At 37.4% G+C, this 27869-nt stretch overlaps 1 protein-coding gene across 7 annotated transcripts in view; it reads left to right on the forward strand.

Annotated features, from left to right (window-relative positions):
* Positions 1-27869, forward strand: part of DGKB (diacylglycerol kinase beta) — a 358512-nt gene that overhangs the window by 38795 nt on the left and 291848 nt on the right. For all 7 annotated transcript variants that reach the window (XM_026843216.1, XM_026843218.1, XM_026843219.1 and 4 more), the window contains exon 3: positions 26779-26855. In XM_026843216.1, coding sequence (XP_026699017.1) covers positions 26779-26855 — 77 coding nt within the window. The remainder of the gene's footprint in view (positions 1-26778; positions 26856-27869) is intronic.

A 27869-nucleotide genomic window follows, 5' to 3' on the forward strand; every position in this document is an offset into this window, starting at 1 on the left:
ATAGTCTCCACTCACGTCAAACCATGACCAGAAAGAACGTGGTGACCCAGACCGAGCTGCCACGCAAACATGCAGAGGTCCAGGTCCCAGGCTGCAGGGAGTGCCTGAGCCTGTCAATGCTGTCGGAGGGCAGCAGTGCCAACACCTGTGTGCGCTGTGATCAGATGGATGACCTGCTCAGCCTGGTGGCGGAACTCAAAGAAGAGGTTGAGAGATTAAGAAGCATTAGGGAGTGCGAAAGGGAAATTGATTGGTGGAGTAACACCCTAGCACCCCTGAAGCCATGGGAGCAAATGGAGGCACCAAAAGAGGCAGGTGATCCCTCACCCTCTGGCTACCAGGCAGAAGGAGGGAACCTAAGAGAATGGGGAGACTGGAGACAGGTCCCTACTCAGGGAGGTAGGAAAATCATCTCACCTTCCATGGTGCCCCTTCACAATAGATATGGGGCCCTGGAACTTTTGAATGGAGAAGGACCAAGAAAATGAGACAGACAAGGAGGAAGATGATGGTCCATCAAGTCTGGGTTGCTTTAGACCATGTATTAAAACCAATTCTAAAAAGAATTCCAGAAGGGTCATTGTAGTGGGTGACTCCATTCTGAGGGGTGTTGAAGGCCCCATATGCAGACCGGACCTGCTTCATAGGGAAGTCTGCTGCCTCTGTGGGGCACAGGTGAAGGACCTCACAGCTAAACTCCCCACTCTACTGAGACCCAAGAACTACTACCCTCTCCTGTTTTTTCAGGTAGGTAGTGACAACATTACCAGAAGTCCTAAATCAGTGAAGAGAGATTTCAGGGCCTTGGGGAAACTTGTTAAGGGGTCGGGAGAACAAATTGTGTTCTCCTCCATCCCTTCAATTGCAGGGATGGATAAAGAAGATTACAGGAGAACTCAACAGATGAACTTGCGGCTCTGAGACTGCAGGGCTTTGCTTACCAGCAGGGCTTTGGATTTTTCTACCGTGGATTAGTATACAGGATGCCAGACCCTTTGGCACCAGATGGAATGCACCTGTCCCAGAGAGGGATAAGGATCTTGGGGCAGGAGTTAGCTGGACTCATTGAGAGAGCTTTAAACTAGATTTGAAAGGGGAAAGGGACAAAACTGGAACTCTTAGACATGTCCCAGGGTAGATTACCACAGTTAATGGGCTGTTGTGCCAGTGATGACCCTCACCCGGCCATCTCAGTGGAGGAAAGGGATGGAGACATGCAGCACAACAAAGATGCAAGGGATATTGATGGATCAGTAATTGTGGTAACATCTGTGAAAGCTGAGTGAACTGACCAGAGAAGGTGCCCTGCTGGACCTCCTCTCTGTGAACAGAGAAGGACTGGTGGATGATGTGGAAGTTGGAGGCTGACTAGAGCACAGCGATCATGAAAAAATAGAGTTCTCTATTCTTAGAGAGGTCAGGGGAGGGGGCAGCAGAACTGACATCTTGGACTTCTGAAGAGCTGACTTAGACTTGTTTAGGCACCTGCTTAATAGAATCCCATGGGATATGGTCCTGAAGGGTATAGGGGTCCAGGAAGGCTGGATGCTCTTTAAGAAGAAAGCCTTAATGGCACAGGAGTAGGCTGTCCCTGGGTGCTGTAAGAGGAGCTGGCACCAGAGAAGACCACTCTGGTTAAACAGGGAGCTTTGGCTGCAACTCAGGGAGAAAAGGAGAGTTTAGGGCCTTTGGAAGAAGGGGCTAGCCACTCACACTGATTACAAAGAGGCTGTGAAGCTATGCAGGGTGGAAATCAGGAGGTCTAAAGCTCAGCTGGAAATTAATCTGACTTCAGCAGTCAAGGACAACAAGAAATGTTTCTATAAGTATGGCAGTAGCAAAAGAAAGACCAGAGAGCGCCTCCATCCCCTGCTAGACGCAAGAGGAAACATGGTATCAAGTAATGAGGAAAAGGCTGAGGTGCTTAATGCCTTCTTTGCCTCAGTCTTTAATACCAGGACTAGTTGTACTGAGGGAATCCAGCCTCCTCAGTCAGAAGACAGAGACTGGAAGAATGACCCTCCTGCATTCCAGGAGACAGTCAGTGACCTGCTGCATCACACAGACACACACAAGTCTATGGGAGCAGATGGGATACACCCGAGGGTGCTGAAGGAGCTGGCTGGGGTGCTCACCAAGCTGCTTTCCATCATCTACCAGCAGTCCTGGCTGACCGGGGAGGTTCCACAGATTGGAAATTGGCCAATGTGATGCCCTTATATAAGAAGGATTAGAAGGATGATCCAGGAAATTACAGGCCTGTTAGCTTGACTTCGGTGCCCAGGAAGCTGATGGAGCAGCTCATCCTGTGTACCATCACACAATGCATGCAGGACAACCAGATGGTCAGGCCCAGTCAGCATGGATTTATGAAAGGCAGGTCCTGCTTCACTAAACTGATCTCCTCCTGCACCAGGGCGACCTGCTTACTGGATGAGGGAAAGGCTGTGGACGTTGTCTACAGTCAACTTTAGTAAAGGCCTTTGACACCATTTCCCACAGCATTCTCCTGGCAAAACTGGCTGCTCATGGCTTGGATGGGCACACGCCTTGCTGGGTAAAAAAACTGGCTGGATGGCCGGGCCCCGAGAGTTGTGGTGAACGGAGTTAAATCCAGTTGGCAGCCGGTCATGAGTGGTGTCCTCCAGGGCTGGGTTTTGGGGCCACTCCTGTTTAACATCTTTATTGATAATCTGGACGAGGGGATCGAGTGCACCCTCAATCAGTTTGCAGATGACACGGCCACTCCTGTTTAACATCTTTATTGATAATCTGGATGAGGGGATCGAGTGCACCCTCAATCAGTTTGCAGATGACACCAGGTTGGGCGGGAGTGTTGATCTGCTCGAGGGTAGGGAGGCTCTGCAGAGAGACCTGGACAGGCTGGAGCCATGGGCTGAGGCCAACTGGAGGAGTTTCCATAACGCCAAATGCCGGGGGCTGCCCTTGGGCCACAACAACCCCCAGCAGCGCTACAGGCTTGGGGAGGAGTGGCTGGAGAGCTGCCAGTCAGAGAGGGACCTGGGGGGGTTGATTGACAGCCGGCTGAACAGGAGCCAGCAGTGTGCCCAGGTGGCCAAGAAGGCCAATGGCATCCTGGCTTGTGTCAGCAATAGCGTGGCCAGCAGGGACAGGGAAGGGATCTGACCCCTGTACTCGGCACTGGTGAGGCCGCCCCTCGATTCCTGTGTTCAGTTTTGGGCCCCTCACTACAAAAAGGACATTGAATGACTCGAGCGTGTCCAGAGAAGGGCAACGGAGCTGGTGCAGGGTCTGGAGCACAGGTCGTACAGGGAGCGGCTGAGGGAACTGGGGGTGTTTATAGTCTGGAGAAGAGGAGGCTGAGGGGAGACCTCATCGCCCTCTACAGCTACCTGAAAGGAGGTTGTAGAGAGCTGGGGATGAGTCTCTTTACTGAAGTAATAAGCGACAGGACAAGAGGGAATGGCCTCAAGTTGTGCCAGGGAAGGTTTAGACTAGATATTAGGAAGTATTTCTTTACAGAACAGTTTGTTAGGTGTTGGAATGGGCTTCCCAGGGAGGTGGTGGAGTCCCCATCCCTGGAGGTGTTTGAGTCAGGCTGACATAGTGCTGAGGGATATGGTATAGTTGGGAACTGTCAGTGTTTGGTTAATGGTTGGACTGAATGATCTTCAAGGTCTTTTTCAACCTTGATGATTCTGTATGCAGAACTTGTTTCTTGCTTCCATGCCCATGCTGAAGAAAGGCATCTAACTTGTTCAAGGTACAACAGGCTATTTAGGGACAGGGACAATGCATAAGAAAGTGCCGACCTCCTTCCTTTGACTAAAGGGTCTACCAACGTATTCAGGAGTTACTTCATTTCATGACAAAGGCAAATACATTTGAGTCCTTTCAGTTCCTCTCAGGCTACTATATATTCTACTTTAAAACAATCTTTTTGGAACTAATGGCTTTCCTAGAACTTTGTTTGAATTGTATGCGGTAATGGCACAAAGTCAAGTCACAGTGAGTGACTTTTTGAGTATCTTACTGTAGTCTTAGTTCATGTCTTAGCTGATTTCAGGGATCCTCCCCTGCCTTATGAATTCAAGAAACTTTATATGCCAGCTGCATGGCGACATGTTCTAAGAGCAGAAAATAGTGAATTTATATGCATTTCTGACTATCAGATGGCAAAATTGGGACATAACTCTGCTGTTTATAAGATCCTCTATTCCTCTGCAGAACAGAGGATGCTCCCAGAAATACCAGACTTATTCAGGAGTTGGATTATAGCCAACAAAATGCAAGACTACTGTTGCTGCTGCATGTTGTTGACTGTCAACTGCTAGCAAGAGGTCATATATCATAACAGAAAGAGATTTAGTCCGTTTAGTAAAAATAGAGAAGGTAATAGGCCTTTAGAGTAACTTGTAATACAAAATCTTTAAAGATGTGAACAGACTGGTCCAGAGTAGGATCAGTTCACTGAAACACCAGCTGGTTTTAGCTTCAATTCTTGTCCTAAAGAGCTGTTTCTGATTCCTGAATGATTGAGTGACAGGGTCAAAAATATGATGATGGCTCAGGAACTTGCATCTTTCATTTGGGGGTAACAAAACTACTATGGGGAAAATGGTCTCAGTTTTGTCAGTGCTGACACACTTTTATTTGTCCATTTTAGGAAAGGTAGTGAAAATGTCAGTGTTGTACCTATTTAGATATCTTATGGAAGAAATGTTAGAGGAATTAGAGAAAAAAAAAAAAAATTGATGCAGCCTCTTAGCTAGTACCAAGTTGCACTGAGCCCAGATTCTAGAGATAAAGTATTGTTAGAAAAGGCTGTTGTTATTACAATCTCACCATTTGAGTCTAGACAGGCACTGGCCATGCTTGCTGTGTGATGAATGGGACGCTGTCCTGTCATCAGGAGCACTTGGTGCCTCACCAGAAGATGGTGATTTACATGCAGTCATCTCGCACATCTGCTTCTTCCAGGAGAATGGGGGAGAGAAGATAATTGCAACACCTAGAGAAGATTGAAATATTTACTCAGTCTCACTGAGCAGTGAAACACAATCGTTCAATACAGTACAGGTAGTGAATTTGTTGTGCTCAGACTGGGTAGTGTTTGACCTTAATTTTTAGGGTAATCATATTATTTTCTAGATTACGTTACTAAGTTTCCGGTGTTACCACTGAGAGCATAGTGGCTGTTTAGGTATCTGGGAAAGATTAAGTTAGTCAGAGCTCTAGCACTGCCAATAGTATCAGGGCTTGTGTTAACTCTTAGAAGTGCAGATAGATCCATGGTTCTTAATATAGTCAGACTCCCAAATACTGCTCCTTTGTTGCAATAGAAGGGAATTATCAGTAAGTCTTTAGGGGAAAAGTTGATGACTGCATTTCCATTTTCGAGGTGATCATTGCAAGAAGCAAATCTAAAGAGTTCATACCAAGTCCAGCATAGAAGCCCTAATTTTCAGTTTTCTATGGCTGTGGGATCCATGGTGTGCAGTGGCTGGCAGCAATACCTGCTCTCTTAGAATCCTGAGAGGCAAATGGTGTCATCTCACCTTGGTTCCTGTGTCCTCTGTCAAAAATAATGATTTCTTTCTGGAATTGAAGCTGCACAGATACATGCTGCCAGTCATTAACACTCAGTGTTGCAGCATCAGCTGTTACTGACATTGAGCACATATTATGGTTATTACAAATCTGACATATGGTTATAAAATTACTGAGCGTGTATTTATACACTGTAAAATGTATAAACATTGATTATGTCTTTGTTACATTTCCTGTGTTTCTATGTATCTTTCATATTTCTTTCCTTTTATTGTTTGGTTGTTTCTGTGGTCATTTTCATGTAAACAGTGAGAAGCTTTTGTTTCTTAAGAGTTCATCAGTTCCTATTGCTTATTCCCTATTATAAAGATTTGGGGGATAATTCAGTTGGTTGCTGTGGAAATGAGCCTGATGTCACAAACAGAGAATTACAGTTCACCAAGCCTTGAAGAAACAAAATGAAGGGAGAAGGGACTAATTGGGGGCCCATGTGACTGTGGCAGAATCTCAGCTCTCATTAAAAGCGTGTATTTTTAGTCTTTGTGTTTCTATAGAAGAGCTTGAAAGTGTAATTCAAATGATGAGAATCCATGACTCATCAGACAAATTGAAAAAAGTAGCTCTGAGAGAAGGGATGATCCCTCATCGCTTTTATGGAATTCTAACTCAGAGAACCAATAGCTTATGGCAGGTCCCCTCAGCCCAGCGAAGATTCATATGCAGGATGAGAGAAAGGGAAAGCTGCTTGTCCAGCTCATCCACGGAAAAAATACTTTGCTGCTGGTATTAATGCTTACACTGTTCTGCCTCTCCTGGATTTCTGAAGAAAGGAGAGCCAAAACTACCATTCTTGTTGCTGTTGAGAACAGGAGATAGGTGGCTCTTGAACATTGAAATAAAAAATTGGAGGCCTCTGTTTGAAAAAGAGTGGGCTTAGGGCTGCCTGATGGTGTCAGAAGGCTTCTCTCCCTCTGCCATTTGTTGGTGTTGAAGGGCCCTGCATTGCATTTCTCTCCGTTGTTTTCTGCCAGTTAAAAGAAGCAAAAATTTTAAATGTGCTTATAATTATGTATGTTTTAATTGTTTTTTCGAGCTCTAAAAATATATTGCTTTTTGTGTGGCTTTGGAGGATTTTTAGTGGGTGTTACGGAGTGTCACTGCATAGTTTTGTTGGCTGCATTGCAAAATGTAATGGCTTTTTAAGGACATTACTGATTGCTAAATTTGTTTTTAGAACTGTCAGATTTTATGTGGTTTATTATTTATAATTTTATTAAAACCATTATGGAATATTAAAAACAGAATTGTGAATAAATTCTAATATATTATTTTCTTGCATAGTTTATAAAAATTTCTTGATTTTATTTTCAACATAAAATATTATAAATATTTTGTTATTGAGACACTCAAATTAATTGTAGCAGTAATGATAGCGAATTTGTTCTGAAGAATGTATTTACCAGAATTAACTGGTCTAGTACTAGATAGATATTTTCATTTGTGAAGGCATACCGAATAGCTTTAAAACTGTTGTTTGGTTGTAGGGTTTTTTTGTGTTGTTTTTGTTGTTTTGTGTTGGGGTTTTTTTTTGTTTGTTTGGGTTTTTTTTAGGGAGAGGGCCATTTATACTTTTAGTACATTATTTATGTTTAAAATTCACTACGGAGATGGGACAGAATCTAGCATCCTTACCTGTATCAGGATAGATTAAAGACCCTGGAAGTCATTATTGATATCACTGCTCTGGAAGGAAGGATAGGCTGTATAGTGCATAAGACCCTATATACTGAATTTTAGACAGTTATGAGAGGAGGATGGGAAGACAGTTTATACACTAAGTATGTGTCTGCTTTAATGAACAGAGGCACTTCAGTGCTGTATAGGCTCTAAGAGTTTGAGAAATTATCAAAACTATATTAGACATGATGAAAGCAGATTGAAGAGTTGCAAAGAAAAAGAGTGAGTGGCAAGTACATTACTCTAGCTTTGAACTAAGGTTACAAATAGATGGTAAATGTACCATTTTGCCAGCATGAGTATATGAGATTCATATTTCCTGGAATGAAACAGATGAAAGTCCTGAAGGGGAAAAAGTTATAAAAATACTTTAAAATTAAACTATAGGAAAACAAAATAAAGTTGGAGTCTACCAACTTTTGAAAAAGCAAAATTGATGGTTCCATGCTATTTTTACAAGTCATAGGTAATGCATTGAGTGATTTAAGCAAACTGACAGAAGAACAGATCTCAGAAAAAGATGATTAGGACAAAATCAAAATAGACTTTCAGAGTCAGAACATCAGACAGGAGCCAAAACAGAGCTTAGTACCTAAAGGTTGATTTTTAGAAATTCTTATTTGACATTTGGGTGTTTGGTTATAATAAATAAATAAATATTTTTTAAAAAATGGTGAGATTGAGAGGAATGACCTGGGACAGAAGGAAAAGAATTCAAATAGAATGTTAGTGGCTAGTTAGATTTTATCTTGTAACAATGATTTAAATTACTCTAAGATAACTATTTTTTCTTCTGTAGAGAGCCCTGTAGAAGTTTTTCTATAAATTCTTTATTAATAAAATCTGTGAAAATGTGCATAAGTGCTATTATTTTTGATTCTAAAGCTTGACTACTTATTTACCTAATTTGGTTGAGGGTGAATCCAAGTAAGTACTCAAACTGGGATATGAAATAAGCCACTTACATACCCTTTGGAGGTTCTCTTATTGTAGAATAAATCAGAAATGATTATTCATTCAGAATTATTTTAGTATATAAGATGTTAGTTAATTAGGAATTAGCTAGTAGTTCAAGGAATACTGACCCATATAATTTTCCTTTGTTTGGTTTCAAGTACAGAATCATATTTTTGTGTTTTGCTTCAGACACAATGAATCTTGTCACATTGTTTGTCAAGTCCAAGTTTATTATTTTATCTGTGGTCTAATGTGTGATACCTCCAAAGAGGACCATGATATCTCTAAACAGTACGTAGCACTATAATTTTGTCAGTTTTTTAAGAGGATTCTGGGAGTTTAAGGGACACACAGAAAGAATGACAAAATATAATTAAGTTGTCCCAAATGGTGCAAAAGCACATTCTAAAATACTTCCCGGTGTAACTATGTGTTTAAATTATAGCATGCACTGGAGTTTTTCTGAATTAGGTTTCCAGAAGCCAGTGCCAGAGTAGTGCTTCCTTCTGATTCAGTTCTAGGGATGTAATGACTGATTATGTAGGGGGATTACTGAGCTGCTCTTCAAATTGTGAACTCTCCGATACTGACTCTGCTCCTAAGAGAAATACTTTGCAGCTCTGTGTACACAGTGGATCTTAGTTATCCAATCTCATATTTTTATCTTAGTTATCCAATCTCATATTTTTAAAAGTACCCTTTAGTTCACTTTAAATTTAATGGTTTTCCTACCATTAAAAGCTTTCATAAGAACCTGAGTTTTGTTTTTTTTTTTGTCTTGTTTTTTTTCGATCCCCATTTTGTTATCTAGGCACAAAACCTGTGTAGCATCTTTGGCTAACAACACCCACTCCCCTCCCACCTCCTAAACAAAACAAAAAGCCTCAAACAAATCCAGCCATCTCTCCAGTTTAGCATTCTGTCCCTGGGAGGCATGCATCTGTAAAGTTTTGTAAGAGTTCCAGGCACAAATATGTAAATCTTTCTTCAGAGTCTGTCTTGACATAAAAAGCAATACCAAATTTTGCATAATTATGCACAATGAGTTATAATCACATCTCCATTTAATTATTTTAGTGGAAACTAGCATTATGGTCTCTGCACTACAGAAAGTCTTTGGCTTGAAACTGAGTCAGACCTCATTGAGTGTTGTTACATCTGTTGAATAAAGCTGCATAACCATACCACATCACTGTATTTTTTTTACGTTAAACTTGCCAGTTGATGTGTACTTCAGCTTTTATGCTGAAAGATGTTATTTAAGGTAAGGAATGACCATAATTTTTTTTGGATAGGAATGCACACTCAAGATTTTACATGTACGGAATGTTGTTCTGTCCCATGCAGAAAGAATTTGTCATGTCCTGGTTTTCCCCTTCAGGAGTCATAAAGTAGCAACCAGGGATACACAGAGCTCTGTTCATATGGGCTTGCTGTTCATGGTGCCAGTGACAAAGAAGTTGTGTTCATTTGCTAATGATTGCTACACATTATAGTGCTGGAGACTATCATGTGTAGTGCTCTGAGGTGATGATTAAGGTAAACTGTTAGGACTTTTAATTGTGATTAGTCCTGTATATAACAGCAGGTGAGTTCTCATAAGTGCTTCTCTTACTCAGACTGTTAATATATCACTGTGAACTTGTCTGTAATTGCATTCTAATGTTTTTAGGCCAAGCTTCATACAAACCACACACCCATACCTCTGTCTTTCAAAAATAGAGTGATAATAAGAAAAAAACATATACCCACAATTCTCAACTAGCTTTAGCTTAGAGTTGATCATCTGCTTTGTTTTACAGATTGTGAAGCATCTCTGGGATTTGATTTCTACACTGTTTTACTAAATGCCTGTGTTTATCTGCTCAGTCTCTTCCATAAATGTTGTCTCAATGCCCTATTCTGTTTTGAGGAGTGGATTCTACCTCATTTTCTTTCTCCTTTTGTGAAAGAGATGCAAATGATTCCCATTTCTATCACCTGTTCAGTTACTGTGAACTGATAATTGTTGTGTAAAAATGAAACAGGTGGAAGAAATGGGAAACATCTTCATCCCTTTCACAAAAAGCAGAAAAAAAGTCCTTTGTCATAGCAGATTTTTATTATTTTCATTATCCATTTTTTCTTAATCACTTTTTAGTATAAATATTTATGGAGAATATAATTCTTGTCCTAATCTTTCATGAAACAACACTTCATCAGGACAGATTCCCAATTTCACCTGATACTGGCTTTCAGATTAGTGTAAGTAATAGTCTTCCATATAATTCTGAAAAAAAATAGTTTCCTTGCATACTATATGTGCATACACAACTAGAGTTGTGTGTGTTTTGGTGTTGGTGTTTTGTTGTTGTTTTTTTTTTTTCTCACTATACATGTTTAGTCTTAGGTAAAAATCTAGTAGCTTATGCTGCATAACTTCAGTGATCAGTGGAGTTTTGGAAAGTGGGTACTCCCAGCCCTTTCCAAATGACCATCAGTAGATAGCACTAGAACCTGCTACCAGAGCTGAAATTTTTCAGACTGCTTTTTTGGTTGGCATCCACTTGTGTTTTGAAATGTTATGCAGTAATGCTTTCGAACTATTAATTCTAATAGTCTTTTTATGGGAATATAGAATGTTCTGCTCCATTTCCATTTGCAGGTCTGGAAATTCAAATAACATCTTAAATCTACTAACCTTTTTTTTAGCAGTCTGCTTTTGGAGTTTTGAAAAAACTGAGAAAATTAATCTTAAATCTTCCTGACTTATAAAAATTAAATTTTGTTGTAACAGTGTTAATTTGTACAGGGTATGCATCACTGTTTTCTATGAAATTAATTCATTATCAGTATTTCTTCAGAAAAGACCATCCCATTTCATCTCTTTCTGGTTTTAATCATAGTCAGAACATTGTAGACTTTTAAAATTACATGAATCCATGGCCTTAAAAAATGGTGCAGATCAAGTACAAACATGGAGAGAGTGAAGAAGGAGGTAGTTAGGGTCTGATTGTCATTAGCTGCTTATTTTGATTAGAAGATTGTAAATATGTAGATGTCAGGAGTAAAAGATAAGTAGGAGGCACAGATAAAAAAAACAGTAGCTATTAAGACTGGAGAAATGTTGGATAAAATAAAAAAAAGACAGGAGAAAAAGCTTAATGCGAAGCAAGGTAGTATGCATTAAATGATCAAGAGTTTATGTGAGGGTTGGAATAAAGAGATGCTACAGAACTGGGCAGGATGTAAGGTGAGAATAAAAAAATATACCATATTCCTCCAGTGGAGGAATTTATTCATTGTGTTCTCAGAAAGGTAACAAGTAATAATTTATTAAAAATGCAGTTGTTTTTCTGTATTTAAATTATCTACTGATTCGCATGCAAACTTTTGAACAACTTGACTTCTAGCTGTTCTCTTTAGAATTGGACAGAAGTAAATTCTTGATCTTTGTAAAGCGCTCAATGCCTTCACAGGACACACAGCAGGCTGAATGGGAAGCCTTCATTCTGATTTTCCAGCTTTTATGTGGTTACAGTTAACTCCATATGATGTACATTGTTGTATTCATGATTAAAGTTTCCAGGGAATTACTTGAATTCTGATAGCAGGAAAATGGTGTATTTTCTGTATGCAGCGTGAGTCCAGCATTGGCAACCATGTTGCTTTGTTGAGCTTTTGAGAAGCTCCGGCTGCCTGCAGGCTGTCCTCCTCCTTATTCACTCTCTCAGCAGCAGTTAGCAACTGTCTCCCCTACCCCTTTCAGATGGGTGTCCCCATTTCCACCCCTTCCCTGCTGGGTTTCACGTCCTCCCCACTTCGTCTCTCCACCATCCTCTTGCAGCAGTGACACATCCAGTCCCCAAGAGAATAGCTCTCCAGTTCTGCTTAAGACCAGCCTTACGACCCGATTTGGCAAGGGAGTAAATGCTCACGGGTGAAACAGAGAACCTGTGTGGATCCAAAAGGGGCTCTGTGTCAGTATCCGTGTTGTGGGCGCTGAATTGGATCTTCTTACAAGAACAAAAGACTGTCACATTTGGGAATTTCCCAGAGAAGCAACGTGCTTGTGCTGTACTTTGCAGTGTAGTGTAAAGATTCCTAATCTAGAAATGAGCAGTAAACTGCTGCAGCAGCACAGCTGGAGTCTATTTTCAGTTTATTTCAGGAGCTCTAGGATTCCTCTAGTGCCTGATACAAGCTAATCAGAGTATCATTACATAATAGTGCCATTTGTAGGCACACAGAACAACAAATTCTTTTGAAACAAAGCATTGCAGTGTTCCTTTTGAAGGATGCTTACAGAATTAAATATTTCAATATTTTACTTGGGAAAAAAAAAGTGAAATCTGGTTGTCAAAGAATCTTAATTTGGGTTTATAGGAATATGTTATCTAAGAAAGCATTAGGTTTTCTTTTTAACAAAGGAAATTACTGAAAATTTTATCAGGTGGTTTTTGATAGGATTAAAGCAAATAGTTTGCACAGTTTTATATTAAATGTAACCTTTAAATATAAGTAAAATTATTAAAGAGAAATTTCTGTATTGCCTTAGAATTTTGATTTGGATGATCTGATTTCTGAAGGCAGCATCAAAAATTTCAACCTTTACTTTGTTGTCTAAAATAAGTTACCCTCCTGTCTAGCCATTTTATTTATATTCATATCCATATCTCATCTTGGGTGGGGATTTTTTTCAGATTTAGAGGTTTTTAGAAGACACAGAAAGGGGTATAAATCATAGATTCTTTATTTTAGTGTGACTTACGAATATGTTCTCTGGTTTGCTATCTGAGTGACACGTAGTTTGAGATACTCTGACAAGGGTCTGGCATATTTCTTAATGGTACAGAGGATTGTGCGTCACTACTTTCATGAGACTGGGTCTTTATTATATGACTTATCTTGAAGCCATGATCTCATACATATTGAAAGCTAGTAATTAATTTACTCTCTGTCATTTTTTTTAAATACATAGTCTGGGATAAGCTTTATTTTACTAAACACACATAGTGTTAGAACAAAACCAAGTCAATGCTCTGTGAAAAACTTGAGCTTAAATGTGGCTACAGTTTTCTTACATGTCTAATCAGAGACCCTAACCAAGCCTAAAAATTAACCTTTTAAGAGAATTTACATTGTAAGAGAATGAACAAAGAAGATATGATGCTGGGGCTGGGGCTGCAGGAAGAGTGGAACACCCCAGCTTGGACCAGTTGTATTTGTTAGGGAAGCATGTTACCTGCTAAATAGCATTCAGTAAATTCTGGTTTTACATTTAGTTTATGTTTGTCTATACAGTAGTATTTAAAACATATGATAGGCTCTAATAAGGCGTGGTACCATTGTTTAAGGAGATTTACGCTGCTCAGTTTACCCCCATAGACTAATATTACAGTTTATCTTTCCTTGAGACTAAATGTCTTAGATCTTTTCGTAAGATGTTGTCTACTGTGTATTGCATTTACTGCATGCCTGGTAGGCTCCAGGACTTCCAATGTCTTTTTCAAGAACAGATTTAGGTTAAAATGTTCTAGACCAACATTTTCATAATAGAGGTGTTTAAATGCTCTGCTTTTTCTAATTCTGAAACAGATTATAACACAGGAAAGGAAGAGTCCAGCTTGAAAAACAAGGGAAGAGTCTAAAACATTTCCTTCACCATTCTTTGACAAAGTTCTGGTCTACTTTTGTTTTGCTTTTCTTTGCATTCTCATCTTACACTGAATCGACCAACTTTCATTTTCATCAATTTTTCCTACAGTTCACAGATGATTTGCTCTTGCTTTTACTTGGAATGTAGCGCTCTCTTAGCTAGCCCGTTCCCCAGGTTTTTAAGTGAATTTCCAGTCATCCTCTTGCCTCTTTGTCTTTGCTTAAATCAAACTATTTTATTAACATATTACTATATTCAGATCATTTTAATATTCAGACTTACGGAACATTTGGAATGTTCAGCTGCAAGTTAATGATGAACACAAAAATTCAGGAAAAGTGAGGGTTCTGCTTGTGAGTATAATTTCATATTTCTAAATGATCTAATATTGTAAATTTTTTTTCTCTCATATTGAGAGCATGTGATGGAATATCTTTATTCTGAAATGGGAGGTATTCCTTTTAGATCATCAGGATCTTAAGGTCCCTGAAAACCTGGGAAATTATGAAATCATACTTCTAAATTAAGATCTGTAAGTGATAGAACATTTCGGAGAGCTTTTTCTCTTTAAGATACATTAGTTACAACTTGGAAAAAGGTATGAAGGAGCAAAAGAAGAGAAAGGTGAAAGAAGATCAGAAGAGCCAACTTTTCTTTCCTCTTCTGTTTTGTCTTCCTTTTTTGAAGTCTCATCTGCCTTTTCCTACCTTTCCTTCTCTTGTTTCTTTTATCCTTTTTGGTGATTAACTCTTCATCCTTCTTTCCTTATCAGGTCTTTTCTGCTTGCTTTTGCTCTGTCAGATCATCTTTGCTGCAATTATCTTGATCTTAAATGCTCTGGACAGAATCATTGTTAATCTTCCTAACTGAACAATATAAAATTAAATAAACAAACCTGTCTTGTGTGAGCATACCGAGGTAGAAGTGGATGGATTAGGAAGGGTTATAAATTTGAATTCTGGGACCTGGGAGTGTTCTTAGTTCATTACTGTTATGTTGTCTTTTGTCTGTGGCATCATTAAGTTGATGAATGCCAGTGTCACGTCACTGGTGTTTTGTTACTAGGTTAGATAACTTAATGTTGTTATAATACCTTTATTTTATGGTTAAATGTTTATAAAACCTAATGTTATATAATTTTTATATATATATATATATATATATATATATGTAAAATATGTTAATAAAACATATTAAGGTTACAGTAAATAGACATTTATCTTTTTTTTTTTCCCTAAGTATGCATTGAGTTTAGTTTAGGGGCATATCAGTGTAGTTTGAAGTGTATGTGACAGAAAAGATGTTTTAGTAAGTTGATCTGTTTATCTCCTTCCTATTTTTTTTTCTTAAGCTGTAATACTATGGATTGGCAAAGTAAATGATTCTTGCTCCAAAGTGTAATGATTATTGGCAGGATTTGTGGCAGGGATGATTTAAGGAAAGACCTAACCGAAGATGGAGAACTCATTTGTGATTTGGAAACAGATTTCAGTGAGGAAATTTTTGGTGAACCTGCCAGAAATTGCTAAAAGATGTTCTAACCACAATGACAGGTAAATGACAAAATGACTTTATAAAAATCAGTGATTTAATCAGTATTGCACTTACAGTAACTGTCCGTAGTGGGTGCTAACATGGAATAAATTGGTACAATATATGCTCTTTAAGATCTTTCTGTATGTACTGTGCCATTTTTTAATAGACCTATCATAGGGCTACATGTTTCCATAGAGGAGAAAGGTACTAAAAGTTTGATGATATAAGTAAATGAAGGTGAAACTAACTTAGAATATGCTCACATTATAGTCAAATTGTGATTGTCTCACCTTTAAAGGAACTGGCTTAATTTAGCTAATTTTGGTACCTGAACATTTTTGATATAGAAGAAGTCAGTATACTTTTCAAATCTGTGAAACAGGTCTGCGCTGATGCAACTGTACTTTTATCTCTACACCCAGTCATTTCAGTATGCATAAAAGAGCCAGAGTTGCAACTTCTGACTTTGCAGTAGACAAAACCTTCCCTTGGTAGAGACCTTTGCAATATATTTGGTAATGACCTGTAGGATGAAGCTTTCCAGTCCATTTAGAAAGATCTGCTTAGACTTCACTGAGGTGAGAAAGCCAAATGGTTAATAGGTGTGGCAATTAGGCAGTGGGAATGTGTTCTTATGAAAGATCCTGTTGTTTGTTTGTTGTTGTCACCAAAATTTTTCAGTCATTGTTTTTAAGATCTTATTCTGAAAAATTCAAAGTGGAGAAAGACTTGATTTGCTGTACGCTGTCATTTAAACTGTAAAAGGATGATATTCTAGTGACTTTAATAGAGGATTTTTTTGAGAACTGGAAAGGATAATAAAAAGATGCTGGTACTGATATTGGGTATGTGTCTAGTAAAGTCTCTAAGGTAACTTAGCAACAGTTACTGCTGTAAATGGAATCTGCTGTGCCATGTTGTTAAAGGAAAAACAGACACTGCCATGTTTTATTTGAAAGATTCCTATCCTACTAGGCCATGGCAAAAGTCCTGAAAACTTGAATTCATCATTATAGCAACCTCCGTAGCTTTATATTTTCAGTAGACTTTTATGGATGTGAGCATGTTATGCAATAGTGTTCGAAACAAAGACAATAGAAATATCTTTAATAAAATATTTTTTATAATAATAAAATTTGTTGGACTGGTTCCACTCCTGATCCAAACTGTTGGATAAATGTCCAAGTAAATTGCATCAATCACTAATTGATGGCTAAAAAGACTGTTGTGAATGTTAGAAATGTATTTAAGATGATATTCTCTCTTGGAAATATTAGGAATAAACCCCAAGTTAACACAACTTAACTGAAAGTTTTGTACTTATTTAACAAGTTCTTTATCTTATTTGTCATAGTTCTTTGTAGTCTTCTAGGTAAGAAGCGCTTTTACTGTACACATATTCAGAATTCATAGAACTTTGTTTTACCCTTCACTCAGTTAAACTACATGCATTTGTAGTATAATCTGCATTTTTCCTAGTTTATTTGATTGGAATTTTGCTTTGTTGGATGCTAGGTTTATTTTATGACACTACTTCATCCTTTTCACATGATGTCTTCATAATGACATCTTTGTTCATTCTAGTCTATTTATCCAGCAGTCCATCATCAGTGTTTTAAGGCAAAAAATCAGTTTAGATCTGTAGTACTTCTCATTCCTTTCTCAAGACAATTTCTTTTGTATAAAGGTCCGTCTTTTCTATAACTCAGATTTGTTGAAAGCAGTCCATTTTGCATTTCCTTAATGTAAAATATGGTGGTTCTTCTTTCAAAGACAAGGAGATAAGCTTATAGGGCTGAACAGGCAAGTTTTAAAACAACCTGTGTACTGCTATATCTGTCACACAAAAACTGTTAATTAGTGGTAGCACATAAAAGAGCAAACATCTATCCTGGGAAATAAGATTAGAGAAAATGGAAGACTGATTATAGGATAATTTTAGGATTAAAGATATTTCTGAGGGACTAGAACAAAGATGGCTGAGATTGTATATACTTTTTTGTTTATCAGTTGAATAAGGAATTCCAGAAATTGGTAACAGAGAAAGAAATAAAGCTTAAGAGAGCAAATGGGCTTTGGCTTCTAGGCCTGTAGAGGGCAACTAAGCCAAATGTATTAAACTGCTTAAATTATGTAGTTAAGTGGCTATTGTTTAGGATGATTAGAGAGCTCTAGACATTTGCTTGAGGGAGCTACTTATCTGAATAAGGTTGTTACCGTGCAAGGTAAGTTTCCATGAGAATGCAGCCTTCTGTGGAGTGTCCCTCTCCAAGGAGTGCTTTTTAATATTAAAATGTCATTGGATAAAATCACAAATAGTCATGGTAGTAGGGTTTAATGCTTCCATTATTAATGGACTATATTATAAGGTTTATTCTTGCTTGCTGTCTCTTTGGAATCCTGGAATGAGCAAAGAATTACCGTATTCCAGCTTTGATCTTAAATTGGAAAAGTGGAAGATTAAATCCCTTCAAACTAAGGCAGATACAGAATTCAGGTCTAGTGTATTTCTAGTGAAAGTGAAATGATTTGAAATGCAGCAAGCAAGTGTGTGTGTTCCACACACAGCTCTCCAGGAGCATAAACCGATCTTAAGAGCTTTCCTTTCCTTGATGTTTATGTGTAGTACCTCTCTCCTATACTCTCTGTTTCACAAGTATTGTCTGTTTGAGTCAATATTGTCCGTAAAGTCTCTTAAGATATTAATGAGACAAAGCAGTTAATTAATAGGAGAAAGTATTTAATGCTGACAAAATAAATACTTGATATAGCAATGCTGTAAAAGACCTGTTTAAGTGTACTGAACTTGAACACAGAACTGGCTTAGATGGAAACAGAATTTTTTAAGTTTTAAACTCTACAACTGGAAGATTTATGGAAGTAGTACTTGAAACATACTTATTTCTCAGAGCAATGAACATAAAGCAGACTTCCCGGGATAGCTTTGCAATGGCGATTGGTAAGGTAAATGATCATACATTGGCCTTAGTTAATGTGTGAAGGTGTAAGTTCTGAGTTGCTTTGCTATAGTAATAGAAATAGGAAAACTCCCAGTCTTCCTCATACACAAATAAGACAAACTTGTTTGCTCTTATCAGTCTTTTATTTCATTAAACTTCAACTTCTTGGGCATTAGGAGAACAATATTAAGTTAGATCTTGAACTGGAATTGACACTTTTGCTTTTTACTGCTTAGTCTGCAGCCTTCTTTCTTTGAGTTCTCTTTTTAAATTCTGTCTATTTAGCAGTACACTTTTTCAGCAGCTTTACAGGGTAGCTGAAAGTGTGAGTATCAGAGTGAAAACAATCTTTGTATCAGGCTGTGATGCCTAGGCAGATGTCTACTTAGCAGCTTATTCCTATGGACAACACAGCTGTTATTTTTTCAGTGACTAACTTTAAACTTTCTATGATATTAATATTTCCACAGACTCAACACCTGTAATACTGTAAGTACTCAAATATTATATCCAAAATGAAATTATGGCAAGATTCTTAGCAGAAATGGTGGAAAATTACAACTGCTGTTGCAGTGTCAACACTTGCAACACACACAAACTTAAAAACCCTCTAGAAAGAAAATAGAAATTGGAGAGGCTTTACATAAGCAATAATGAGTTGGGTTTTGTTTGTTTTTTTAATCAGGAGTATTGAGTAATGAACCTTCAGGCAATTTCTTATTATGTAAACTGGAGCACAATTTTAACAAATACAAAATATCGTGTAATGCCCCAAGCAGACAAATCTGCTTATGCTGTGCAAAGATAAATAGAATGTAGTGGAGGCTTTTTTTTTTTTTTCCCCTTCCCCACACTGTATGTGGCCACCTTAAGCTAATTTTTGTGGAGATTTGATGTTACATCAGGTAATATCTTACCAATTGCAAAAATAGATCTGAATTAATCAACTTGAATATATATGTGTATCTGCATGTATGTATAAACTAAAATGCAAGGGCTTGGCAACATCATACGTAGACAGTGTATATATAACTACATCATGTGGAGTCTCCAAAACTATTATCTAATCAGGCAACAAGAGCATTTTGTGCATGCCAAAATAACAGTATACAATAACAGTACTACAGTGCTTGATAGTTTCAAAATATTTCTAATTTCTGACAGAGTATGCAAAATATTTTAATTTACACATGTGCAATCGTGCACCCTTTTTACTTCATTTCTTTCAGCTACTTGTTTTTATAACTGCAAAAAGAACTTACTTTTTTATGGACTGGTGTTTATAGGTACGTGAGAATATAACCTATGTTCATATATCTGTTCAATAGTTTTTGAAGCCATAATTAATGTTTAGGTTAAATGCTCAAACTTATAAAGCTAATTCCCTGTTTCTGCTTAACATGAGGAATACTACATGCTAAATTTCAAGGCAAACCCATTTGATTGCTATTAGGAAATTAGTGCTTAAGAGTTAGTGTTTGAGGTGAAATATGAAATATGTTGTCAATAGTATTACTTCCTTAATTTAATAGAGAATGGTTTCATCATCACTCTAACTGGAAAAGTTACGAGCTGGCAGCCTATGTATCAGATATTGTGACCAGCTAGAAATAAGCAGGAAATGAGAAAAGGGAAAGAAGGAGCCAACAAAGTTACTTGCTGAAGGTCTGTATTAGTTTTCAGGCTCAAGCAAGGTGATGGAATCTAAGAGCTGGAGAGGTCTTCTGAGGTGTCTCCTCCTGCTGGTCTCAGGACAAGCTGTTTCTCAAGTTTGGCATACTAACTACATGCACAAATACTGCATTTTGAAGCTATTAGAATGACTTGCCATATTACGGCTTTCTCGCCTCATAAATTTAGGGTAAGGGAACACTGCCACTGAGCCCTGAGGGTACTGCCAGGCCTGACTGTCCCTGCCCGGCCCCTCCCAAGGTTCCCAGACCCTGCCTATGGCCCAGGACACCATGGCAGCCCCCAGGGACTGGCCAGCCCTGCCCTGGCAACACTACAGCAGGGCTGGCCTCCAGCTTCCCAGGGTCGGGCCCACCCATGGTCCGAAATCCTTGGGCTTGCTCCATCCCCAAGGAGGTGCCAGTGCCCGGGCCTGGGGCTGTCCCCTGGCCTTGCCCTGCTCTCGGCTCTAGCGGTGTGACAGGCCCTGGTGGCCCGGGGCAGCCGTGGGGTCCTGGCCCCAGGGAGACCCCAGCCCTTGAAGCACCCTGACACCCTGAGCCTTGCTCTGAGATGTGCTCTGAGGATCTTTCAAACTGTTTCAGCCTTAATTTTCTGAAAGTCAGGAGGCAAAGGATTCCAAAAGAAGCTCGAGTAAGTTAGCTGTAGTTATTTTAAAAACTAAAAGATGATTATTTCTTGTCAAAATGTTTTTAATTAGTCAAGGAATTACCTTCAGTTCCTCGCTCAAGTCCTCAAGTATGGCTTTGTCCTTTATTTATTTCTTACTTTCAAAGTTAATCCCCCTAACAAACAAAAATTAAGCTTCCCCTTACTCCTGCCCAAATCCCTGTTGTTTGCTGATGCTTCCATTTGAACATCTGGTGTGGGGAAGTGGGATTTGGTGGACATTTTTTATTAATGTGGACTAAAGATGTGCTGTCAGTCAGTATTGCTTGCGGTCAGTATTGCTTTTTTCAAAAGTCTTTGTATGCGCAAGTATCATATTGTTACATAACAATGGGTAGAATGATCTGTCTTCCTCCATATGAGGCCAGGCCCCAACAGGGAGGATGGGTGAAGAGGCAGGTCCTGCATCCAGTGTCAGGAGGAAGAGGTTGTCCTTTGCAGCAGGAACTGCTGTTCCCACCTTCCTCACCTGTCTCTTTCCACCTACTCCATTCCCCGTTGTGGAAGTCACTTGCCACTGTATTTCTTTAGAACAATCCAACTCTGCCTGCGTTTCTAAGACGCTTTTTCCTAATTGTCACAGTATTCAGTGGGAATGTGATTTGAAGGAGGGTGTAGTCACTCAAATTCTTCAGTTTAAGGAGTGTTACCTAAACCATTGGTAGCAACGAGGGAGGGGAGGTCTCCTTTAGACCACTGCACAGTGATTGTTTTCATAGCCTGGCCACTTTTTTCAAGGCCACAATAGGTTTTAAATTGTGTTTACAAGAAAATCAAAATAGAGTGTTTATCCTACTTAAGGTTTTAAATGTTTGTTTCTTTTGTGAAATTTGCATCAAATGACCACTTACAAGTCGCAAACCAAAACCAAGGCGTGAGCTATATTAAAAGAGCTTTGCCAGTGAGTGTGCAGCTATATGTACAGGAAGCGTAGAACATGTAAGCTACTGCTTTCTGGTAGTTCAGTGTCAACCATCAGGCATCTCTTACCAATGCAGACATGCTGCAAGACTGAGTAAACCATGTTTTTACTGCAACAACCTTTTGTGTTGGAAGGCGAACAGTTTTTACCCTTTGGTGCTGCATACAGGTTTGTTGGCAGGCTTGGCCTTTTTAACATACTGGTGTTTCTAGACCAGTAAAGCTTTAGATTATGCATAGCTATAGCTTGAGCAAAAGCATTATCCAGTTCTCTGAATAAAATAAACTATGTAAAAGGAAAAAAAGCTATGTGTATGAATTTATATATATACACACAGAGATTTTTTTTGTATGGTTGCATCCACAAAAGAAAGAAAAAAAAACATAGAAGAATAAGAACCTGTATAAAAATTGCAATGTCAACAGAGTGCTGGGTTTCTCCCCATGCTTCTCGTTGGTTTATCTATCAAGCAGGGCTTTTGAGTTTGAGCTAAGCTTTGATGGCATGCAGAAAATTGTGCATTGAAGGTTGCATCTTTTTTGTTTGTTTGTTTTTCAAACATAAGATATATAGAAAAATAGCTCTGGAGCTTCTGTATATAAATTCTGAACTTGGCCATGGTAGGACTTTGCATTCCTGTGATGTTTTTCATATTGTATAAAGTTAACAAAAGGGAAATAAAGGTAGAAAGTGGTTATTACTCTACTTTTTATGGTAGGTGTTACAATAGTTATAGTCTAAAAAGTATGCAGGTTATTATGAGTTTCTGTTGAGATTGAATAACATCTAGATTTATAAGGGAATTACTCATAAATCACTCATTGTTTTCTAGTGCTTATTTCCCTTTTTTGTTTTATGTAAGTTGTCTTATATAAGCTGAGTTTTACATAAGTTGTCTTATAAGTCTGATATTTTTTTTTTTTATCTCACCTTTTTTTAAAGAAAAAATCATTTTCAAGGGTTTTTCTGGGATGGATGGGGAGAAAATATAGACAAAGTGTGTGATCTGGGCAAGCTTTCCTTCTGTTTTGTGTTTTCTGATTATGGCAGAAATGGTACACCAAATTCCAGTCTCAACTATGTGCTCAGTCTTCCTCATCTAAAGTTGAGTCATTTTTAAAAATGAATCATAATTTTTAATGTGGGCTAAATCTTAAATGGTTTTGAACTTAGTATGTAAATTTGTCTTCAGTTATAAAAAGTATCTTTGTTAGGGCTGAAAGACACTTAAGGAAAAATCAAGATACTTTGGCACTTTTACTGTTTCCTGTGCAGGTTTATTATGTCTAGTGTCATTATTGAAATTGTTTTGCCTTTTTTTCTGAAACAATACAACATTAGCCCAAGTCTCATCTATATTATTTTTGAGTTTTTATTTTAAAATAGAATTTCCGCAGCACTGTGCGGAATCCAGGTACTTTTCTGCCATGTACTGGTAGTAGCTTTGCAGTTAGCAGCATTCCATACTATGTCTAGCCTGTTTGTTCTGTTGCAAATTCGATGGAGCATGAGGTGGGAAGCCATGTCTCACCTCATCCAAGGAAAGCTCTAATTCCTGGGTCACAGTCCTTTTTTCTCTTTCCACTCCCTTGGCTAAATGAACACTGCTGCATTCTATCTAAATTGCAACAGAGGATGGGTTGAATGATAAGAGAATTTAAATCCATTCAGGCAGAGGAGAGAATTGAAGGTCTTTCATATTTTGAGTGAATGCCCAAAGCACTGGGCTAGTGGGGAGTAAAAATAATAAAATTGTGAGAACAAAAAGAAGTAATATGTTTCATGAAACAAACTTCATTTTAAATGCTACATGAAATTCATACTGTGCCTGCTATAGCTTTGCAGATAAGATGGGATTTAATCACTGCAGTTGACAGGCTATATGCTATTTAGAAACTGCCTCTCTTATGTAGAGCTTAGACAAAGAAAGAATTTGTCCTTGATTTTAAGAACAGATAAGAGTAATCCATATTTGTATGGATTTGTATTTTAACATGAGTGGTGCTTATGAATTTACTGAGACTGCTCACAAAGTGGTAAATTGCTAAATTATGCAGAACATCTGTACTTACAGGTAACAGTGAGAACATGGGTTCTGGTTTAACACTTGAGTTTACACCACCATTTTCCAGTGAGTATGCAGATGATTTGGATCTGACTAAATAAACTAATGGGACCCATGGCACTGTTATTTCCTAGTTAGGAAACTTGGGAAGAAAAGTCAGGAAAAATTTCTACTTATTTCTGTGTATATTTTCTGGAGGTCTTTGTCTATTTTTGATGGAAAACATGTACTCAACTTTTTTTTTTTTTTTTTTAATTAGAACTGAGAACATTTTGATGGGAGTTTCTCACTTTTTTTTGGCATAGAGCTTTACAAGACAATGCCTCTTGTGTTCCTCCTCTTGATTTTTTTTTTTTTTTTAGAGGTTTGTTTTTTTTTTTTTAAACATGATCCCCAAATAAGAGTGAAACTTGAAAATTATTTTATTCTTCATATCCCTTTAGGTCAACTTATTAAAGATGGAACATGTTCCTAATATTAGTTTGCATGCTAGAGGCTGAGGTAGGAGAATTAATTTTTCTGAGGAATGTCAGCACTGTTGAAGAGTACGCATGCAGAAGATTGTCAGTTGGCATTTGACTTAAAATATCGATATGTCATTTTGAGAATTTTAAAAGATCTCTATTCATGTTATTTTGGATACTGTCACATGAACTGAAAAAATGATTGAATGACTGTGAACAAAAGATTGGGAAAAATGGTTCTGCCTTGGCTGTGAAATGTATGTCATGGTACTCATAATAAGTACAGCTCCTGTGCAAAATGTGGAAATATCTTGGAGAGTTTTACTGGGGCAACCAAAGCAAAATCTGCAAGCCCTTTTTTCTTGAAAGACTCCATTGATTTCAAGGATGGAATTAGCTGTGCTTTTTTGGATGTGACTGCTTTAAGCTTATGCGCAAAAAAGGGTGAATAGTTGTGTTGTTGCTGGAATAGAGAATATTTTCTGTCTTAATGATACTTGACTAAGAAGAGTATGAACAAAATTAAAAGCAAAGATTTATTTTTAATAAGTAACATGACACAGGTTTTTGGTTTTAATTACAGTTGCATAGTCATAACACTACTTTAAAGATTAATAACCTTACCTGGCAAAATATGAAATGAAAGAAGCACGGTCATTGCTGAGAGAAACCTCAAGACACTGTTTTAAAACCACTAGAAAGTGGGCCATTTCTATTTTATTTATTTATTATTTTCTTTGGATGATAAAAGGTGTGTAAGGAGATCTTGCTGTCTTTCTATTTGATGTGTTCAACCTCTTTCCTGCAAAGTTCAGAAAAATCCTTTTTTTAGGATGAGGTTCACTCACCTCTGTCATATATCTGCTCATCTCACACTGCTGCTTTCATAGTTACTGACTTCATTCTCATTAGATGCAATGTTTTTTATATACAACCATGTATATGATTACTGAAAATCATATTGAAATAATAAAGACCAAGTAAAAAATATTTTTTCAGTTATCAGTTTGCTTACTTGTCCTAATCAGCAAATATTTAACCCATCAGTTTCTAATTACAGTTAATAAAATTTAACATACTGATTTATTCTTTCCTATAGTTTTTTTTTGTCTTTATTTCACATGAAATTGTAATGATTTTCTGTATTTCAAATGACACAGCAATGACTACTGATGACTCCGTACTCTGTCAAGTAATATTTGTCGTGACTGCCTGTGAGACCACCTAAACTCCATTACTTACAGTTGATGGTAACATTGAAACACATCTGATTAGTGAAAATAAACCATTCTGTTGAGCCCACACATAGTCTTCGGTGTTTTCACTTAAGAAGATTCCATAAAATGACAAACATTGGGAAAAGTAATTCTTAATACAATCTAAACTGTGTATGAGGGTGGAAGGGAAAGAACTCCTTCAACACCTCTTAAAATTGAATTTTAATGGTGTGTCCTGTTTATAGCTGTTATGAACTGTTACAAAGCTATTTTTCAAATCCTTTGCTGCTACATTTTCTCATTCCAGGTCACATAATTTACTAAATGTACTTTTTAGAGTCAGGTTGAAGGTGCTGAATTTCTTGAACTTTTAAGAACTATACAATGCTACGTTTTGTTGATATAATTAAAAAAAATCAGTAAGATTAGGTCCTATTGTTTGTAGTTTTTAAGTGTCTAACCAATGGCTCATGTGATAGTCCTGTCTTGGTGTACTCTTTGGTTCTCTCCTTTCTTTCCAGGTTTTGTTGTAGAAATAAATGTACAACCATTAAATTTACCTGTTTTCTTATGGAATGCATATGCTACTCATTACTGGTTCATGGTTTACTTCAGTGTTGTGGCTGTTATGCACATTTGACCATTATGCACTCTGAATCTTAAAGAAAAAAATCAGTTACAATTATTTTTGTTGTATTATTGAGATATTTGAGGTGGTTATGTGCATGAAGTATTCCAAGTGAATCTGAGTTTAAGGGTTTTACATAGTGGCTAACGTGTTTTGTTACTCTGCAGAAAGACAAAAACAAATGGAAAAGGTTGGACCTATGTGCTTCTGAACCGCAGGGATTTTGCACAATTGTTAGACAAAAGTTGTCCTAGAGTTACTGTTACCTAGAGAAAAAAAGATTTTTTTTTTCTTCAAGTTTCCCCTTTATCTTGATATTGTTTGGCTCCTCTGACAGTTCCTCTACTCACTGACAGCTGCGCCAGAGGAGATTTAGTAGCATTTAATATGTTTACGTTCTGTAGATGACTCAGGTTTCAAGGACAAGAAAAGTGACTTGAAATAGTCCTTGCAAACAACTCCTTCAGAAATGTTCTACTTAACAGTAGTCAAAGAGCTAAAGAGTGTTTATTTCTGAGGGTTAAAGAGTGTTTATTTCTGAATATTTTGTGTATACTTGCTGATTTTTACAGTATTTGGTGAGAGGGTGTAGTATGTTCTCATTTTCTTTGTGTCCACAGCTCTTTTACAGCTAGAGAAAATTGCTAGTATCCATTGAGAAAAACTACTAGTAGTTTGGTTGATGTTTCTTTAATTACAGTTCATATTATGTAAATCAGTTTTCTGCATTTTCATTTTCTCTCTCTTTATTCTTCATCCAGATTCCACCAAGAAAATTAAGGATGTTTTAGAAGAATTCCATGGCAGTGGTGTGTTAGCAAAATATAATCCTGAAGGGGTAATTATTCTTCTTTCTTCAATGGTCAGAAATGGTGGGGGAAAATATTTACAAACGTTGTAGCAAATCTAAGAATTTGAAATCAAAGATTATTTATAAATCAACTGTTGGAGTATTTGAAACAGTTTGGAGAACAGAAGTATGAATATTTTGAAGAACTAGAAGTTTATAAACATCACATTAGACAGACCTGCTTAATAATTTCTTTTCTAAGATTTAGACAAAAAAAAAACCCTCTAATGGAAACATGCTTCCCAGGTATTTTCAAAGTTTGGAATTGTTAAGCATAATTTCAAAAGCTAGGAAAGTAAAATCTGTTTAGTTCAGATTTCTTTTAAAAATTCTATTTCTCTTGAGTTGTTTCTGGTAGCGGGATCCCCATTATTAAAGGAGAATTTTTTGTGATGTTATGAAAAAAAGGATTCAGCTGAAAAAAGTGTGTGTGTGTGCATTGTCACTACAGATTCACTACTAAGCAAAATATTTTGGTTTGGCTGGTAGAAAAGGCCAGATTGTTTTCTTTTGTTATCCTCAATTGCAATTTGTATCTGCTTAGCTCATCCTAGTAGTGTGATTAAAAATGTGGCTAAATAGAAACCTGTTTCATTAATGTTTCTAATAGTAATGTTTCAAACTGTGCTTGTATTATGTGGAATTCAGGATGGAAAAACGTACTAATCATTGTGAAAATTACTTGATCTTACATTTCAGGGTCTAAAAGACAAGAATTACTGTCAAGTAAGGTAGTTATACTCAATAAGTATTGAAAAATTATTTGACCATTTAAACATTGCAAAGTATTAGTCATTTTAGTCAGTTTCTGAAGAAATATTTTATAATTCAGTAAAAGAGAATAAGTTGATCTTCTAAATAATCATCTTAAATTTCCATTATTTTAGTTAAATAGAATCAAGGATTATAAAGGAATGGGAATGCTGTGATCATCAATTTTATTCTCCACTGTAACATAAAATGTAGGATATCCTTTTTTTTTTTTTTTTTTTTTTTTTTATT

This window comes from Athene cunicularia (assembly GCF_003259725.1).
Source record: "Athene cunicularia isolate RWA chromosome 2 unlocalized genomic scaffold, athCun1 chr2_part1, whole genome shotgun sequence".
Classification (NCBI taxonomy): domain Eukaryota; kingdom Metazoa; phylum Chordata; class Aves; order Strigiformes; family Strigidae; genus Athene; species Athene cunicularia.